Source organism: Lagenorhynchus albirostris, chromosome 2, assembly GCF_949774975.1.
Source record: "Lagenorhynchus albirostris chromosome 2, mLagAlb1.1, whole genome shotgun sequence".
Lineage (NCBI taxonomy): Eukaryota > Metazoa > Chordata > Mammalia > Artiodactyla > Delphinidae > Lagenorhynchus > Lagenorhynchus albirostris.
In genome coordinates, this window is record NC_083096.1 from 70517503 (window position 1) to 70537710 (window position 20208).

At 41.7% G+C, this 20208-nt stretch overlaps 1 protein-coding gene across 5 annotated transcripts in view; it reads left to right on the plus strand.

Moving 5' to 3' along the window:
* Positions 1-3653: 3653 nt before the first annotated feature.
* DCAF8 (DDB1 and CUL4 associated factor 8) overlaps positions 3654-20208 on the plus strand; it is a 45003-nt gene continuing 28448 nt past the window's right edge. Inside the window, exons 1-3 of one of the 5 annotated variants that reach the window (XM_060135218.1) lie at positions 3654-3725; positions 4785-4857; positions 18384-18458. In XM_060135218.1, the coding sequence (XP_059991201.1) occupies positions 18410-18458 (49 nt within the window). In that variant the 5' untranslated portion in view covers positions 3654-3725; positions 4785-4857; positions 18384-18409. The other 4 variants (XM_060135208.1, XM_060135244.1, XM_060135226.1 and 1 more) reach the window with 4 other exon arrangements.

Consider the following 20208-nt stretch of genomic DNA (forward strand, 5'->3'; position numbering starts at 1 on the left):
GCTCCGCAGCATGTGGGATCTTCCTGGGCCAGGGATCAAACCCGTGTCCCCTGCATTGGCAGGCGGATTCTTTTTTTTTTTTTTTTTTGCGGTATGCGGGCCTCTCACTGTTGGGGCTCTCCCGTTGCGGAGCACAGGCTCCGGACGCGCAGGCTCAGCGGCCATGGCTCACGGGCCCAGCCGCTCCACGGCATGTGGGATCTTCCCGGACCGGGGCACGAACCTGTGTCCCCTGGATCGGCAGGTGGACTCTCAACCACTGCGCCACCAGGGAAGTCCCCCAAAGCTGTTTTTTAAAAAGTGCCATTGGCTATCAGGTATGCCAGTCTAAAGCTTGAAGGAGAATCCTGATTTGGAAATAAAGGCGTAGGAGTCATCATTATGTGGATAGTAGTTTGGACTGTAAGAATGGATAAGATCACTTTGGAAAAAAATGTAGAATGAAGAGGAAGAGAATCTCATGAAATAAATGGTCAGAGAGATATAAATAGAAGTATGGAATGTAGTGTCACAGAAATCAGTGGGATTGAATATCTAGAAGGGGTAATGATTATCACAACCTCAAACGCAATAGGAACGCCCAAAGTAAGAAAAAGAAGAGTTGGTAATAGCAATTGATTTAATGGTAATAGCAATGGTGCCTATCAAAGCAGTGAGCGCAGAAAGCACACCACAGAGGGGGAGTCTTTTATCTCCATAGCTCCACTTTAGTCCCTCTTGTCAAGGTCTTAAATAATCTCCATGTTTCCAAATCCAGTGGTCGATTTTCAGTCATCTTAGCCTCAAATTCTCAAACAGGAATGACAGTTTATAGTGCCCTTCTTGAAACATTTAAAAATTTTGTTTTCTAAGATCCCTTGTTCTCTTGGTTTTTAAATTCTATTTCCTTGCTGCTCCTTTTAAATAAATTTTGCTGGGTTTTCTGTCTGACCCCTACTAGTTGGAGTGCCTCAGGATTAGAGGGCTTAGTCTATAGACTGCTTCTCTTTTCTTCCACATTAACTAAGTGAATGTTCCCCATCTAGTGCTTATCTATGCCATTTATACCTTAATAGCTCCCCAATTTATACCACCAATTGTCTCTTTTCCTATGAGCTTCAGATTCATATTTCAATTGTTTACTCAGTAGCTCCATTTGGAAATCTAATAGGCATCTCCAGTTTAACCAGTTTAAGATAGAACTGGACATTTTCCCAAAAAAACTCTCTTTCTGAACCCCCACCCCCACCCTGAGCTCTATGTCAGTAAATGGCATTACTATTTGTCCTGTTGCTTAAGTCAAAAAACCTGAGATATCTCGACTCTTTCTCTTGTACCCCATATTCAATCTATTAGCAAATCACCTCTGCCACCTTCAAAGTACATCCTGAATCCAACCACTTCCTACCACTTCAACTGCAGCAGTAGTCTTGCAGGTTTTCTGCAATAGCTTCCTAACTGGTCTTTCAGCTTCTATTTTGCCTCCCTGCCGGTAGTTCTCAAAGAATCAACCAGAATGAATCTCTTCATTTATAAATCAGATCATGTCACTCTTACTCAAAACCCTCCATGGCTTTCTAGTTCTCTTAGGATAAAATCCAAAGTCCCCTTCTCGGCCTATAACTCCGTAAGTGATCTGGCTCCCATTGTGTTTCTCCAAACTAATTTCCTACCTGCTCTTTTGCCACATTAGCTTTCTTGCTGTTCTTTGAATACACCATACACTCAAGCTTCAAGTCTTTTTACCTTACTGTTTTCCTCTACCTGGAAGATTCTTTCCCTAGTGTGTATGACTTATTCTCTCACTTCAAATCTCTATTTAAATGTCACCTCAGCAGAGGGGCCTTCCCTGAACCCCGTATGTAAAAGAGCACACCTACTCAGGTTACCCACTTTTACCCTGCTTTATTTTCCTTTACAGTACTCTTCGTAATTTAATATTGTCTGTGTGCCCCTCTCCTCCCCCTACACTCTCAACCCTTGTGCAAATAAATAAGTTCCATGAATGCAGGAATCTTGGTTTGTTTTGTTCACTGCTGCAGCCTGAGTACCTAGAAGAGGGCCTTACACGTAGCAGGAATCCAATAGTTGTTGATGGAGTAAATGAAAGAATGAATAGAATGGTAGGGCAATAGATAGTTTGTGTCCTAGCCCTCCTAGGTGCTGGGGTTAAAAAGATGAAAAAAGACATAGCCCCTGCCCTTATAGAGCTTATATTCTAATAGTATTGTCAGATTACAAATATATTATAGGTTAAGTGTTATAGGTAAAAAATGGTATGAAAAAATGCAGAGTGAGAGAACAGAGGAAGATGGTAGTGTACAATTTTAGTTGGAATAGTTAAGAGCTGTGTCTCTGAGGAAGTAGCATTTGGGTAGATATCTGATTAAGTGGACAGAACAAGTCTAGTAAAGATACGGTAGATGAACATTTTAAGAAAAGGGAACAAGTGCAAAAGCCCTGGGGCTGTCCATGCTTTGGTTGGAGTGACAACAAGAAGGCCAAAAGGGCTAGAGCAGAGCTAGGTAGTATGGGAGAAAATGAAATCAGAGAAATAGGTGCCACATCATGTAGGGCCTTCCTTGGAGGCCCTTTTGATCATTTTGATTTTTACTGTGTGATGGGAAGCTTTTGGAGGTTTTGAGCGGGCAATAATATGACCTGGCTTACATTTTAAAAGGTCACTCTGGCTGCCTTTATTTAACTAGCAGGGCAATAATGGAAGTACACAAACCAGCTAGGTGTCTATTGTAATAGTCTAGGTAATATATAATGACTTATAATAGGATGGTAGCGGTAGAAGAGGTGACAAGGAACCTTTCACCCTGGCCTACTGGTTAGAAACCCCCTGGCCTGGCAGCTGGGAGTAACCTTTTCAGGGGCCTTCTGCACTCTTCCTTCAGGTGTCAGAACGAGGCAGAGTGTACATACCCCGTCCAATTCTTGGGCAACTTCAACACACTACCCCCCTTCAGAGGAAAGAACCTCCTGAACAGCTTAGCTACACCTCAGGCTTCTGAATCCCTTATTAAAAAATGGGAAAATGGGCTTCTCTGGTGGCGCAGTGGTTGAGAATCTCCCTGCCGATGCAGGGAACTCGGGTTCGGGCCCCGGTCCGGGAAGATCCCACATGCCGCTGGGCCCGTGAGCCATGGCCGCTGAGCCTGCGCGTCCGGAGACTGTGCTCCGCAACGGGAGAGGCCACAACAGCGAGGCCCGCGTACCGCAAAAAAAAAAAAAAAAAAAGGAAAATGGAGGTCTCGGGGGTAAACGGTTCTCGTGGGTATAGAAACCACTTAACAAGGTCAACCCCAAAGGAAATGGGGTTTTCAGAAGAAATCTTCTGGAGAGAACTGCTTGTTCTCAGTATAAAAAAACAGGGCAAAAATGGAGGTCGCCCAGGAGGTTGCCTGCCAGCCTGTTAGAAATAAAGCTGATTTCCACCACAATTCCGGGAGACGTCTAATTCGTATTTCTTTTCAGCATCAAAGTCAGCCGCCCGAAACACTGCGAAAACAACTTCTTTGCCTCCTCAGTATTGCGCACGCGCCCCTCGCTCCGTTTTCCATTGGTCTTAAGCCCCGCCCCCTGTGCGTCCTTCGAGGAGGGTTGGGAGCGGAGAGCTCGCGCGACCGCTCTTCCCCCAGTCTTCTCCAGCACATCGTCGCAAACGGGGCCGGAAAGCGTGGCGGCGCAGGCGCAAGCGCAGAGAGCGGAGGCGGTGGTGGTGGCGGCCGCTGGCCAGTGTAAGATGGCGGCGGCGGTGGTGGCGGCAGTGGACGGGGCGGCTGGGCGTGGAAGAGTCGGAGCAGCCTCTGGCAGAAGGATGACCCAAGACAGGAAGCAGGCTGCTGAGCCTCGCCGGCTCCCGTGCTTGTAACTGCCCCAGCCGGACACCCCCCCCTTGACCTACCCGGTCCGTGTCTCGTTCCGGCTTGGCCTGCTCCCCTCTCCCCTGGCCCACTCCTCTTCAAGATAGGTTTGACTCCTTTCCCAAGCTCCCAGGGCTCAGGGCTTCTTCCCCTGACCTGAGTCACCGCCGGGAGGATTGGCTGCCTTTCCCTCAGGTCAGCCCCAGGGTTGACCTCAGGAGCCTGCCCCGCAATCTACAGGGACGTCTTGCCTCGTCGGGTGACCCATTTGTGTGCGCTTTTCTCCCCTTTAGATGGGGGGACGCGGCTTCCCCTGCGTTTCCCCGTCACCTCAGGACCACCGCGCAGTGTGCCCCCTCCCCCATCCCGAGTTCTCGGGCCCAGCACCTTGTACGGAAGGCCGAGGTCCAAGATTATCCCGCAGTCAGTTGTTGCTGTCTGTTCCTGTACCTTTTGTAATGTAATTCTCGTAGCCTGCTTCCCCTCACCCCTAAATCTTTCAGGACACCGTAGAACGGTCCCATTTGGTCCCTGTTAGTTGGAAAGCATCTGGTGGCTTGAGTTTGTGACTCATATGATTGTTGCTGGAGTCTCTGTAAACAAACCGGCATTAGCGCTATCACGTTCTCTCCGGGATTTCCCCCCTGCTCTGTGGCTTCTTGTTGAGAGGTTTGGTTAGGGGTTAGCGTTGAAAAGATTCAGGTTTTCCTTTTAAATGACTTATACGTTTTAGTGGAGCTGGGAGATTACTTGCCTGGTTCCTTTAATTTCTGTAACTGTAAGTTATTTGTTCAGTAGTCAGAATTAGATAAATTACGGTGGTTCTGAATAGTTCTGAGGAGGTCTAAAAAATACTAACACGTATTCATACATATTTTTTATTATGTTTAGTAGAAGAGACACCTTTGCCATTTAAACTTTAACTTTTCTCAGTCCTTCAGTGAATATACAGACCTATTTTCTCAGGAGCTCAGCCTGGCCCTACTTCAGTGATAAAGGAGGAAAGGTGAGTAGGAGTTGAAGGCATTTAAATTCCTGAGTGCAAGACAGACCCTACCCTGGTGCTCAAGTGCTGACCACTAGTCATAAAATTCCTACCACAGTTTCCCAAAGAGTCGGGTATTGTTCTTGGCTTTGTTCCAGCTCTGGTTAAATTACTTTTACAAGTTTAATTGGTTCTGCGCCTCTTGACTTTCTGTCCTAAACTATTGCTGTATATCTTCACATGACTACAGTTAAGCCTAGAAGTGAATGTATCTCCCTCTTTCTTTATTCATTTGCCTTGTGTTTTGCCTTTGTGCGGATCGTGTTTCTTACACTGTTAAAAGCTGGGAACTAGTTTGCCTGAGTTCTGTTTAGCTTTTTGTCAAATCAAGTCTCTTTGCCTCTCAGGACTTTAGATTGTCATTTCTTGCTATGGAGAATATTTAGCTGCTTTTAACTAAAAACTAGTGAGTGATGAGTGGTGCTGCCTTTAGTTGGTGACTGTGTCCAATCCACCTCAGAATTCCAACTTTTCAGGACACAGTGATAAATTTTGGGTAAAAAAAAAGAAGTAGTGGTGCTCTTTTATATCTGGTCTGAAGAATTCTTGGTTAGCAGAGGAATCATCCTGTGCATTCAGCAGCATGGGCCAGTGCCACAGAGGCAGTTAGGACATACTTGTAAACGTAATTTTTGTAAGGGTGTTGGATTTCTGGTAGCAGAGAATAGTGCTGTGGTTGAGTTTCATAGGCTGTGACGGGAGAGCTGAGTGGCTCTGGAAGGTAGGCCTGGCAGATTCTTAATATCTTTATGATTTGTAGTAGGAAGAGTTTGAGTGTGACATTGGTGAGTTTTATTCCACACAGTGTTCTGATTAGAAATTGCTCATTATGAACTAGAATAAGATTATTATTGGCAGTATGTGTGTGTATCAATAAGATAAAAAGGGGAAAATACAGTCTTTAGAACTGGGTAGGTTTGGGTTTAAATACTGTACTAAGATTTATTAGCCATGTGACCTTGGGCAAGTTACTTAAACTTTTCTGAGTCTTAATTTCCACATCTGTAAAAGTGGGATAATACTGCTTATGTCCTAGTGTCATTGTCAGTATTATATGAGGAATATTATATAAAGGTCTTAAATTATGCCTAGCCCAAGATGGACACTAAAAAAAATACTTTCTCTTTTCTTTGCACATCATTGATATAGCTTTGAATAAGTTATACGTTAGTTTACACTTCTTTGCATTTTGCTTTTGAACACGTTTTTCTGGTTAATTTTTCAGATTCATTTTTTTAAAATTAATTGATTTTTATTTTTGGCTGCGTTGGGTCTTTGTCGCTGTGTGTGGGCTTTCTTTAGTTGTGGCGAGCGGGGGCTACTCTTTGTTGTGGTGCACGGGCTTCTCATTGCAGTGGCTTCTCTTGTTGCGGAGCATGGGCTCTAGGTGCGCTGGCTTCAGTAGTTGTGGCACGCGGGCTCTAGTGCACAGGCTCAGTAGTTGTGGCGCACGGGCTTAGCTGCTCCGCGGGATTTGGGATCTTCCCGGACCAGGGATCTTCTTAACCACTGCGCCACCAGGGAAGCCCTTCAGATTCATTTTTAATTGGTCAGCTTAGATGTGTTCTTTGTAGGTGCCCACCTAGGGTTGTCTTCTGAACATGATTCAGTTTAGTCTGGTGGGAGTTCAAGACCAGAGGACAGGAATATTAGATGTTGATGTATGTATATTTCTAAATGCATTCTTAAATTAAACATCAATAAGTTTCCTTTGTTCTTTGCTCCTGCCTCTTGGTCTCTGTTTTAGCTCACCTAATCAGAGTTGACCTAAGTATTGTAATTCCTTTCCTTCCAGCTTCAGTGTTGTTCACCACCTCAGCTCCAGCTACCTCTTATGCCTTTTCCTTTTTGCCATAGAAGGAATACATTTTTTTTCCAAGCTGTTGGGCTCTGCAGTGGTCCTCATCAATAGCTAATCAAAGAACTAGACCATGAAAAGGTCTCCTTTCTTTCTGAAATAAATCTGGGCTAGGGAGTTAGGAATGCAGAGTTTTTTATTTCATCTCCCCAGCTGGACCATCTTAATAATATGACAGCACAGATAAAAAGTTTTTAACCTCTTGTTGGTTTTTCTTTCACATCTTTTTGAGGGAGGTAAGGGCACATGAAAATTAAGAAAGTTGTTGATAATAACATTGCTATGAAAGCAACTGTGTTCATTTAGGCCAGTGATCAACTTAGAGTTGACCAACTTTCATTACCACCATCTAGGGTCTAAATTCTCTCTGTTCAAAGGTAAAGACTCTTGGGGTGGAGGGTAGTGAGGTGCATTTTATTGTTTGTGTTATTTATGAGGTCTAGAGTTCTGTGTTCAGCAGGGCGAGAGTGGGTGTGGGAGGAGAAAAGGCAGTATGTTGAAAGAGGCATAATTTTGACTGTTCCTTATTACTGTATGTGCTGGGTAAGAACCCACTCCCACCATCACCACTCCCAAGAAGGGCTTCACATTTTATGCTCCAGGTGACACCTGTGTATACAGTGAATCAATATTTTTAGTCTTTAGACCATAACTGTAAAATTCTTATATTTCTGAAGATATTTATATTTCAGGGTGTTGCATAAGAATTGTTGCACCTTACTAAGAAGTATTTCCTACCGTGGCTGCAGTGGGAGGCTAGGTGTGCTTATGACCTTAGTTCCCACCACCAACCTGACAGGGCATTTTATTCAGCAGCCTGTTAAATGTATAAGAATCAGCCTCAGTGCTATGATCCTTAGTTTTGACTAGGATCAACCTAAGACAGAAGCTTGTCTTCAGAGAAAGCTAAAAGAAATGTCTTTTTGTTGCCAGTTTAAAACAATACTGGCATTTCAAAAGCAAACGGACTCCAATAGAAGACGTTCTATAGAAGTATGCCCTGTTGTGGGAGACTGAGATCTTCAGAGTTTCATGGTCTAGGTCCTGTATTCTATCAGGTGAGTTACAGGCTTTAAAAATCATGAAGTGACGGGTTGACCTTTGTTTTCAGTAGATAGATTTATTTCTGGATTATTTCTACTGTAGAAAAGTTATTCTAAACATGTCTGGGAAGTGTCCAGATTATAAAAGACAGAGTTATCCAAACAGCTTTTTATTGCATGACATTGGTGTTAGTTTTTAAGATTGAATTAGTTTTTTTGTTTTAAAGCAGATTATCAGTGAGCCAAGGTAATCTGGTATTTACCCTCAGCCATTTGGAACCCAGGCAACTGAAAGAATTGAATCAGCAACAGTCATGGAAGTAGTGACTATGTATATCTTAGTTTCAGAGCCAAATGCTGGTGATTTTAGATTAGCTTTACAGTAATATTGAAAGCTTTTCATCTTTCATTTTTGTGAGTATATCCAAGAAACTTCATCACTGTTAAAATTGGTCAGAAAAAGGGGCTACCTGTTCTTGTTTACTGATTCAGTTATTCTTGGAGTGAGAAGAAAGTCCTTGAAAGGTCTTTAAAAATTAGAGTGTGATACATTTTATGAATTGGTCACTTCTTTATAGCAGTCTTTATCTCTACCTCTACAGGACGTAGTTTCTGGGCCAGAAGCCCAGTTTCTCAAGTACTGCCTTAACCCAAGGAATGTGTATGCCAAAGATAAACTAATGAATTAAGGCTGCCCTGAGTTTGCAAACAGGGCATGGTGAATGATTAATTTGACAAAGATGGCATCTTATTAATGAATCGTAGTGTGTCTAAATGGATTGGGTTATTGCAAAAATTTTCTTCATTGTATCTGAGAGGTTAGATATTTGCTCTTATCCTCTGAGGATACTATTTAAGGAGGTCTGGGCAAGTTCTAATGTGAAGCATCCATGCTTGCCTCACATCTTTTTTTTTTTTTTTTTTTGTTAGCCATCTTGAAAGCTATTATAGGATTTACCTCTAGTGGTAGCCAAGAGGCTATATTCCTCTGGTGCACTTTAAGCATTGCCACATTATCAGGTATGTTTTTAACCTTACTTAGGACCCACATTATACTCTGTTCTCTAGTCTCGTGCAGATAGGAGGGCACTTCGTGATGTTTTTAGCCTCTCTTTCTTTATTGTTTTATCATAAGTGTACCCTTTCATCTCTGTAGTGTCCTTTCAGACAATTTAAGAAAAATTTGAAATGTGAATGGCGAAAACTGGTAATGGGGACTGGATTCTGATGTAGATATAAATCATTTCATAGTGGAAACACAATGAAATTTCCTAAGAAATGGGTTTTCCTTAAAATGATTTAAATTGAGATGAATGTGCTTAAATGTTATTATAAAACATTCCTTAGCTCTGTTGCTAGAGATAGCACTTAGTGCATTCCTAACATACTCTGAAATACTGTTAGTAGAATTAAAGCCAATAAACTATAAACACAGGGCATTTGGTGTTACCGACAGGGAGAGAAGGCATGATATGATATTCAATGATATTCATCCAATGGAGGAACAGAGCTCCTTGTTTGTAGTATAGTTGATGTAGAAATTCTTACCTTCCTCATCATCATTTGTGATGATTGCTTTGAAGTTCTCATCTTGGCTATCTTCTGAACCTTAGAAAGGGAGAAGACTTAAAGAGACTTATGCTGTGGCCTCCTGTGTATATTGCTTTACCCCAGTTCATAGAACATGAATGTGCTCAAAAGAAGGTATTAACGGAGTTCTCTGAATTCTTTAAAAGGCCAGTGAGAGTAGGTAAGCAGATTTTATAGACTTGGAGCTGTGTGTTGATTTGTGTACAGTGTTTGGAGGATCATTGTTGAGTGGTGAAGAAGCCCAGGCTTCTCTAGGAAATGCAGTCTGAAATCAGAGATGAGAAGCTAGAAAAATAATATAGATGCCTACCACGTACAGACAGCTAGTTGCAAATGTTGTGTTTAATCCTCTAAACCAGCTCCTTCAGGGTAATGATATTGTCCCATTTTACAAAAGAAGAAACAAACTCAAGGGTAGATGGTTGAAGTAGAATTCAAACTGAGGTCTGACGGACACCAAACCTCTTTTCTTTCCCTTATACCATATGCTGTCTTTAAAAACCAGGGCTAGGGCTAGGGCTTCCCTGGTGGCGCAGTGGTTGAGAGTCCGCCTGCCGATGCAGGGGACACAGGTTCGTGCCCCGGTCCGGGAAGATCCCACATGCCGCGGAGCGGCTGGGCCCGTGAGCCATGGCCGCTGAGCCTGCATGTCCAGAGCCTGTGCTCCGCAACGGGAGAGGCCACAACAGTGAGAGGATCGCGTACCGCCAAAAAAAAAAAAAAAAAACCAGGGCTCTTCAGTGCCAAGTGATGAAGCAAATTGAGCTGAAAGGTAGATCAGTACTTTTATTTTAATTAATTTATTGTTTATTTTTGGCTGTGTTGGGTGTTCGTTGCTGCGCATGGGCTTTCTCTAGTTGCGGCGAGCGGGGGCTCCTCTTCGTTGCGGTGCACAGGCTTCTCATTGCAGTGGCTTCTCTTGTTGCAGAGCGTGGGCTTTAGGCACGCAGGCTTCAGTAGTTGTGGCATACGGGCTCAGTAGTTGTGGCGCACGGGCTTAGTTGCGGCATGTGGGATCTTCCCGGACCGGAGCTCAAACCCGTGTTCCCTGCATTGGCAGGCGGATTCTTAACCACTGTGCCACCAGGGAAGTCCATCAGTACTTCTTATAAAAGTGTATTTAAAGTATAAAAGGTCTGTCCAAATGACAATATGAATGAACACGTTTTTGAATTGTTTAAACATGGGTCTCAGGTTATGATTAATTGGTAGCCTAATAAGTTTTTTATGGAAATAATTTTAATGGACTTAACTGAAGAGATAGCTGAATCCTTTTATTTTATGATACTTGAATAGGGAGAAAACCAGCATCCATTCCTGAGGTAATTCCATGGAAAAGCAGTTCTGAGTCTTACAGCCTTTTCTCAGTTTGCACCTTTCTGTACTCTGTAGCATTTGAAACAAGAACCATTCCCACTTTCTTGAAACCTTTTCCTCTCTTGACTTCCAAGTCATTTAAAACTGTTACTCTTTCAACTTCCCTGAGCATTTCTCTCCCTCTTTCTTTTTTTGAAGGATAGGTATTCCCCAAGATTTTTTTCCTTTCTTGAGTCCTTAATTTATTTTTGCTTTTTAGTGAGGTATAATTTACAAGGGATTTGATTTTGAAGCTTATCTGTACAAATAATTCTCAAGCCTGTATCTCTGGCCCTAATTTATTTCTCAGATTTCAGACATACATTGATTTTCCACTTACTTTCCTGACGTCAACTTGGATTTTAAACGTAATCAAAATCAAATTCCTCTCTTCCCCCACATGCCAGTCTCTCGTTTATGGCACTAGATTTCCTCTGTGCACCCAGACTCAAACTTGTCTTTTTTATTTTTTGAGCTTTGTTACTGCTTATTGAGCCAAATTCTATCAATTCTGCCTCTACAGTGTTTCACACGTTGACCCCATTCTTTTAATTTCCTCTGCCATCAGCCTAAGACAGGATCTCATTGCTTCTTAACTTTGGCAACTGTACATTTCAGTCCATCTTATTATCCTTAACAAAATCTTCCTGCACACACACACACACACACACACACCCCTTCTACTATACTTCACACACACACACACCCCTTCTACTGTACTTCTTAACTAATGAACTGTACCCCAGCATCTAGCCAAGCCAGACTACCCATGTATTTTGTTGAACATAATCAGGTTTTTCATCTTCCATGTCTTTTCTCATGGTGGTCCTGATGGGATAGCTTCCTCAGTTCTACCCATTGAAATCCTCTCCTTCCTTCAAAGTCCAGTTTAAAAGCTAATTTCTCCATAGAAGCTTTTCCTTTCTCCCTGACTAAACATAATCCTTTACTCTGTTGAACTACAACAACATTCTGTTTATATTTTCTTTTTTTTTTTTCCTTTTTTGGCTATGCCACTCGGCTTGCAGTATCTTAGCTTCCTGACTAGGGATTGAACCCAGGCCATGGGAGTGAAAGAGCTGAGTCCTAACCACTGGACTGCTAGGAGATTCCTTTTTTTTTTTTAAGATGGTACTGACACTTGTGTCTCTTGTATCATAGTTGTATACCTGTTTTCCTAATTGCTTATTGGCTACAAAAGGTATTATGACTGCCTTATTTATATTTGTAGATCCTGTATTGCCTTGTACATTGTTGCATTACTAGCATGTCTCTCTACAAATGGGCCACTGGGTGGTGCCAGAGGCCTATAATTTAGAGAAAAAAGGGAGGCTGGAGCTGCTATACAGTTGGGCTACCCAGTGCTGTTACATCTTCTGCAAGATAGGAATAGAGATTAATTTCCCTGATCCAGAAACGTTTATAGTTTCTGCTCCTCTGTCCCATTTACCAGAGGAGACAGTGTAGTATATTTAACTCCTCCGAGTACTTTAATAGAGAGTAGCCCAGAACTAAAGGCCTGCCCCCCTGTAAACATGTTTATACAGTATGAGTTTCAACTTCCTTGGGGTCATCCTTTGAATTCAGTGTCTGAAGTTCTCTGATTAATAAACACTGTACTATTAGAGTGGGGCTGGCAGCAGGAGTTGGGAAAGTTGGCTTGGAGAAGTGTTTATTGTGAAGTAGAAAAACAGTAAGGTAAGGAGAATGAATTTAAATTGAGCCATTTCAGCTTAAAAGCAAAAACTGGGGATGGAGAAAATAGGACTGGTTGATTCCAGATGGACTGTGGGACCTAAGACTGAAAAGCAAATTTGTACTTTGGATGGAGATCAACCCTGAACAGCTGTTCAGTCATGAGTGGTGTGGGACATCTGTCCTCCCAAGAGGAACCAGGGATTGTGTGGCTCTCAGATATGTCTTACTAATAATTGAAGTAGTTTCTACCATCACCTTTCACTTTAAGAGGAAATTCTGAAACCTTGTCTCATTTAAACATGGGTGTCTGTGTAAGAGAGTTGGGCACTTCAGTTGCAGAATGAGACATGCCAAACGAGGCAGCTGGACTGACCCAGCTGGACTGACCCAAGAGAATGCTGAGATTATGTAACTCAAGGGAACTCACTGAGCATGAGTTCAGGTCTTAGTAAAGGGATCAAGGACAGAAATATTATTTACAAGTTGATGTTTCCATTGAACCTGAGGTAAGGTAGAGTTATCAGACCAGTTTCCATAGACCCTAGAGTCCAAAGGAGTTAAAGTGAACTTGAGAGAAATTTAAAAAATAAAAATAAAAAGCGTATGTATACAAATTAATAGTACAACCGTTAGAACTACTTTGGACTACTTTAAGCTTCTGATATTCTTAGTTGTCACCTAGACAGTAGGGTTGAAGACTTTTTATGAGTTCAGGATTCATCTTGCCTTTAATGTGGTTCTGATAAGGCAGCTTTGTTTGCAGCAAAAATTCTTCCACATTTTAATTTTCAAGCAAGAAGACCAGACATTTTGCTCTCTTTTATTGTGGCCTATTGACCAGTGTTAGCTAACTTCTATTAATAGTCACAGGCTTGAGAATCTAGTATTTTTTTTTTTTTTTTTTTGCGGTACGCGGGCCTCTCACCGCTGTGGCCTCTCCCGCTGCGGAGCACAGGCTCCGGACGCGCAGGCCGAGCGGCCACGGCCCACGGGCCCAGCCGCTCCGCGGCATGTGGGATCCTCCCAGACCGGGGCACGAACCCGCGTCCCCTGCATCGGCAGGCGGACCCCCAACCACTGCGCCACCAGGGAAGCCCGAGAATCTAGTATTTTTAATTGTTCGGTTGTATCTGTCATTTAACACTTTGCATGATTCTTTCCCCCCTTCCCCCCACTCTCTCATTCTCTTTTCTGGCCAGATTGATTGATTGATTGATAATTTACATACAGTAAAATTTACCTTTTGTTTCACTGACCCATTCTTTGGATTCTAACAAATGCATAGTCATGTAACACCACCATGATGGAGGCATAGAACATTTTAATCATTCCAGCAGGTTTTCCATGACTGTTTGTAGTTAGTTCCTTTCCCCCAAATCCCAGAAATGACTGATTTGCTCTCTGTCCCTATAGTTTATCTTTTCTGGAACGTTCTACAAATGGAGTCATGTTATGTAGCTGTTAGAGTCTTGCTTCTTTCACTTAGCATAACACATTTGAGATCCATTCATGTTGCTGTATATGTCAGTTCATTGTGTGATGGACCACAATTTTTATCCATGACCTGGCTGAAAACCACTTGCTTTTAGTTTTTGATGCATCTAAGTAAAGCCACTAAAACACTTACATTTAGATTTTTAGGTGGATATGTAGTTTCATTTTTCTTGAGTACATACCTGGGTAGGATTCCTGGGTTGTATGGTAAGTGTATGTTTAACTTTATTAAAAAAAAACTGCCGAACGTTTTTCTAAAGTGACTACCTACCATTTTACCTTTCTCTGAGCAGTGTGTGAGACATTAGTTGCTCTACTCCTTGTAAGCACTTGATAAAGTAAACTTTCATTATTATTATTTAAGAATTTTTAACTTCTAATAGGTGTGTAGAGGATTCTCATTGTGGTTTTAATTTGTATTTTCCTAATGACTAATAATGTTGATCATCTTTTTCAAGTGATTGTTATTTAGTTGTGAGAGAAATTAAATATATTCCGATTGCTGTCAATGTCTTTTTTTTTTTGCGGTACGCGGGCCTCTCACTGTTGTGGCCTCTCCCGTTGCGGAGCACAGGCTCCGGACGCGCAGGCTCAGCGGCCATGGCTCACGGGCCCAGCCGCTCCGCGGCATGTGGGATCTTCCCGGACCAGGGCATGAACCCGTGTTCCCTGCATCGGCAGGCGGACTCTTCAACCACTGCGCCACCAGGGAAGCCCTCAAATATGTCTTTTGCAGATATTTTCCTCTAGTTCATTGCTTGTCTTTTCGTTTTTTTATGTGTCTCTTGAAGACTAGATTTTTAATTTTGATATGTCCAGTTAATTAATTGTTTCTTTCATGGTTTGTGCTTTTTTGCATTCTATCTTAAGAAATATTTTCCTAGGGGACTTCCCTGGCGATCCAGTGGTTAAGACTCTGTACTTCCAATGCAGGGGGCGCGTGTTCGTTTCCTGGTCAGGAGACTTAAGCTCCCACATTCCTCACGGTGTGGCCAAAAAAAAAGAAATATTTGCCTAACCTGATGTCACAAAGATTATCTATTTTGTTTTTCTTCTGGAAGTTGTATTATTTTAGCTTTTACATTTAGGTCTATGATCCATTTTGAGTTAGTTACTTTTTGTATATTGTACAATGTCCAAGTCGAGTTTCTTTTTTTTAAATTTGGATGTCCTGTTGTTCTAATATACCCGGTTTCTTGTATAAATCTTTCATCAATATTAGGATAAGAAAGCAGCCCCGTTGGTTTTAAACAAGAGATGTTTGGTGCCTCTTCCACAAAGTACTCTTACATCCTGTTTTAACTCCCCCTCTGCTTGATTTTTAGTTAATATTTTGTCATGTATTTGGTTTAAAATTTAAGGCCTTTTTCTTATTAAGACAGGAGGAATCTAGGTCACTGGAATTTCTTAGGTAGAAATTAAAATGACACCTGGGTCTTTTTTCCCCATCCTCCAATAGTTTACTCTTTAACCTTCACTTTGGCAGGGGTTATGGTTATTTTTAGAGTACAGGCAGTAGAGCTAATCTAATTAAACTCCCCCAGCTACCTGGGGCAGTGAGCTCATCAGCTCTTCCAAGCTCAGATTGGTTTGCTCTGGACTGGATTTTTCATGGAAATTGATCAAGGTAAAAACAGTGGATTTGTTGGGAATGGAGTGCATTAAAGAGTGAAGAAGGTAATTTAAGTTTGGGATCAGATATGGTCCCTACCTCAGATTTATAAGGTTGTATTCTTTGGTGATGGAAGAAATTCTAGAGTGACTCCTGTACTTAAGACCTAGGGCACAGTCATAGCACCTTAGCCTGCTTTTGGGCACTTACTCTAATTTCTACCCCAGAATTGAGATGGTTTTAAGTTTCTTCATTTTGACAGACATTTATATGATAACAACTCATCCCCAAAGTAATTGTATTTTATCAGTGTCATCGAAGTTTCTTGGCTTTTTAGAGACGTGATCCCCGAAAATGGGAATGTATGTACTCCAAGGGATATGGAAGATGATCCAGTGGTGTATAGGGAGGGAATGTTGAAATTTTAAGTTTTTTCTAGAAAAATCAAGCTTAATATTTAATGTGAATTGATTAAATGTGGGTTCATGCTCAGAGTTTTCACTGATAGAAGTTCATAATCAGTTTTGAGATCACTGCTCTAAGAGTGTCCTTCTGCAGAAGTTTTAACATATAATTTTGTTTAACTGTACCATCTCTGGAATTACTAATACTGTTTTACAAAAGAAGAAAATGAAGCCCAGAGAAGATTAAGCAGCACATCCAAGGTCACATCACAAAGTTTGTTAATAACTTAGCTAGTACTAGAACCCTGGACTTCCAATTTTCAGCCTGGGACTACTTATACTAAACTCTGTGGCCCCTAAAATGTGACTTTTAGAAGCTCTCTGCCTATCAGCTTGGTGATTAAACAGAGTTGACATAAGCATTCATAGGTTTTGTTCTGTTTCTGAATTTAGGAATAAATTCTGTGAACTTTTTTCCTCAAAGAAAAGATCGCTTCTTGCAAGAACCTTAAACCAGTGTCCCAGAAGATGAGCTTTACAACCTCTGGGTATAGGTTCAACCTCATGGCTCTCCTTTTCTGAGAAGTGGTTCTCAGAGCTAGGTAAGCATTAGGCATTTGGCACCTCCTGCCTAGCAAATGTGTTTTCTAGAGCCACTATGAGTCTAAAGTTCAGGCAGTCTGGGCTTCTGTAGAAGTTGATGAGATTCAGTTTTGAGAAAGGGTCTCTGGAGCTGCTCAATACTTCTTCTCTAGGAGTGGATAACAGTGAGATGGGAAGTATGGTGTGGTTGACAGTCTTGATTCTGGAGGTGAGAAGGCATCAGTTCTCTTCTCAGTTGACCATAAGGTATGCTTATGACCTTAGTTTTAAATCTTAAAGTAGTACAATTGTTTTCCCTGCTTCATAGAACTTTTGCAATTAATGTAATTAATTTAAACCCTAGGTGAGGAAGAAGATATTGCTGAGCTACTGAAGAATATAAACAGGGACTACTGAGAGGAAAAAAACAAGTGTTGTGTGAGCAGTGCTGTACAAAAATACATCATTGAAGTAGGAGGAGGAAAACAGCCTGCTCTGCAAACAGCTCTTCACTGTTTTTCTTTATGTGGCTTCACAAATCTGTTTTTTGTTGGCATTGTCTTTCATCATCACCCTTCCAGGTGTCCCTCCCTCAAATTCAGCCTCAGTCCTGCTCTTGCATTATTTCTACTCACCCACCCTGGCCTAACGTGAGCAAGCTTTGGGCAGCTGTCTCTTGGCAGAGGACACTTTAAAAAAATTTTTTGAAGCAACTTGGATTTTTGTAGAGGAGAGAAGCGGGTAAAGATAAGGATGGGGCTGCTTCTGGGATAATTGTTATGGGAATGAAAGGACTGTTGAAAGATTAGAGGCCAGTGTGCCTGGGTACAAGGACTGGAGTCATAATCATACTTTGTCTTTTCAGTGCCTTTTGTCCAAGGCACTGAAAGGGCTTAACAAAATTCTGGTCTGAATAATATTATTCTTTGCTCTTTGGACTTTGCTTGAGGTGGGAGTGAGGCCCTGAAAAAATAATGACTGTATTATAGTGGTATAAAAGGAATAAAGCTAGGTACCCCGACTCCTAGTTAGGGCTTTGCTAAACAGACAAACCTGGTGAAAGTTGGTGGAACTAGGTGAAATAGTGCTTGCCATTTTATGAAATGGACTGAGATGGTTTTAATGGAAATGTTGCACTTTCTTTTCCAGCTTTGCACTTGGTGACTGACTTACTAGTCATAAAAGGGAAGAAAAAACCTTTTAGGTTCTTTTTTAGGGGTAGGATACTCCTGAGTTCTAATTTGACTCTGCTTCTTATAATCCTTAGTTAATATCGGTGCCTGTATGTTTGAAGCTGGGCATCTGAATGACCATAAAGCTCAGGCTGTTATCCCAAGAGCTCAATTTCTTCTATCTCTGCTGTTCTGTGTGTGAAATGATATTCAGAGTCTGACCTTCCTCTTCATGTTGTGAAGGCAAGTGTTTCATAGAGTTTGTGGATACATACGATGATTATTTACAACAGAAAGTTTTTGCCTTAGAGGGTAGTGCTGAAGCTAGCTTTTTGAATTAAGACTCTGCTTGCTTGCAATACATGTCACTTGATATAGACCTGCTGTTCCAGGATTTATTTCAGTTCCTTCTTTCCCATCTGAAAAATCACTGCCAGTTACTCAGTGAGAAGAAATGGCAGTTAGCCTCCCAAAGATATGTCTCTTTATGGAATTTAGACATGGGGGGATAATATCTGGCATAATTTTCAGCAGCTGAGAAGCCCTGCTGAGAACACACAAAAAAATCAATTTTGTAAAAATGACAAAGGCTGTACATTGTTAAATCTCCTGGTGCCTTTTATCATCTTTCCCAGATTGTTTCCTAATTGTTTCATTTTCTTACTCTTCTCGATCCAGGCTGGCTGCAGTAAACATCATTCAAGATGTCCAGCAAAGGGAGCAGCACAGATGGCAAAACAGACTTAGCTAATGGTAAGGGGCCATAATGAAGGTGAAGCTATTTTTGCTATCGACTGAGGTTCTCCTCCTCCCGCAAAGAGAGTGGAGACTTGGATTTTAGCGGAGGGAAGGAAATCTTTCCTAAGAATGAACTCTTGGAGGGAGACGCAAGAGGGAAGAGATACGGGAACATATGTATATGTATAACTGATTCACTTTGTTATAAAGCAGAAACTAACACACCATTGTAAAGCAATTATACTCCAATAAAGATGTAAAAAAAAAAAAAAAAAGAATGAACTCTTCCTGTGTTGTTTTGAGTGTAGGAAACTACACAGGAAACACCTTGGACTACCTGGTACTTTTGCTCCTTCAGCTTTTATCTGATTGTTTTCAGAAGATCAATAATAGAGTTGTCCCTCTAAGAGGTCAAGTGGTTTGGAATTTTGTAAGGGTGGACAAAACCTAGGAGATGCTGTTAATAAAGGAGAAAAAGAAGATCCAATTGGTGGTGGAACCAAGGGAGTTGTTGGGAAGGCAAGGCTCCCCAGTTATAAGGAGAGGTCTCTTTTCACAGTAGATCATAGTTCAGTAGAGATAATTAGATAAGAGATGAAGTTATAAATAGCTGCAGTTGGGGCTGTTTTCTTTCTTTTTCTTTTCTTCTCTTTCTTCCTTTTTTTCCTTTCCTTCCTTCCTTTCTTTCTTTCCCTCCCTCCTTCCCTCCCTTCCTCCTTCCCTCCCTTCCTCCTTCCCTCCCTCCCTCCCTGCTTCCTTTCCTTCCTTCCACCAGTGCTACCAAGTATTAAATCACTGGGTCTACTGCAGATTTGAACGCAGAATATCATGATTCTGGTAGAGTATAGCTACTACCTGGGTTATTTGACCAGTGCATCCACTCTGAGCCAACTTCCAAACTAGAGAAGGTCCTTCAAATGGATATAGTTGGGCAGTATAGTGTTCAGCATTCCTCAGCACCTTGTAGTTTTAAGATTATCGTCTAAATTCTAGTTGACGTGTTTGGTAGAGCAATGTAGTGAGTAAGGGAAAGGGAGATTTTCAGCATGATGTTTTACTGCCCCTTTGTTCTTTTCTTACCACTGGTGTTCATTTATCTTCTCTAAAGGAGAGTGATTCAGATTTTTCACTAGGCTTAGTTGAAAGGCACAGGATTCTAGAGGGGTTGGAGGTATACAATTGATTTGGAGTTTGGCCATTAGCTAGATCAGGGATTGGCAAATTATGGCCTGCAGGCTAAATCCACAGGCCTGCAGGCTGCTGTTTTTGTAGTTTACTGGAACTCAGTCATGCTGCATTTATTTACATAGTATTTATGGTTACTTTTGTGCTACAGCAGTGGAGTTGAGTAGTTGTGCCATACATCCATATGGTCCAAAGTTTAGAAGCCTAAACTTTTTATTATCTGGCCCTTTACAGAAAAAATTTGCCAACCCCTAGCTATTATCTTGGTCATTGACTGTTAGTGTCCTCTTGCTGAGCTTGCGATATGCTCTGGCCCTTATCTTAATGTGGTAGGGCCCCCAAAGTCATCTTAATTTTAACAATAAATGCTAGGAGTTTTGATGTTTCATTTTTTTTTCTTCTTCACAGAAGTGATGGGTGTGATATTTTATCCCTTCTCACCACTCCCAATCTCAAACTCAATTTCATTTCAAAAACCACAATTATTAATCTTTCTCAGCATATACAGCAGCCTCAGCAAATGTAGTTCCTGGGAGCAAATTGCTGCACTTTTCCCCTTTTTCTTCCAGTTCCTAGTCGT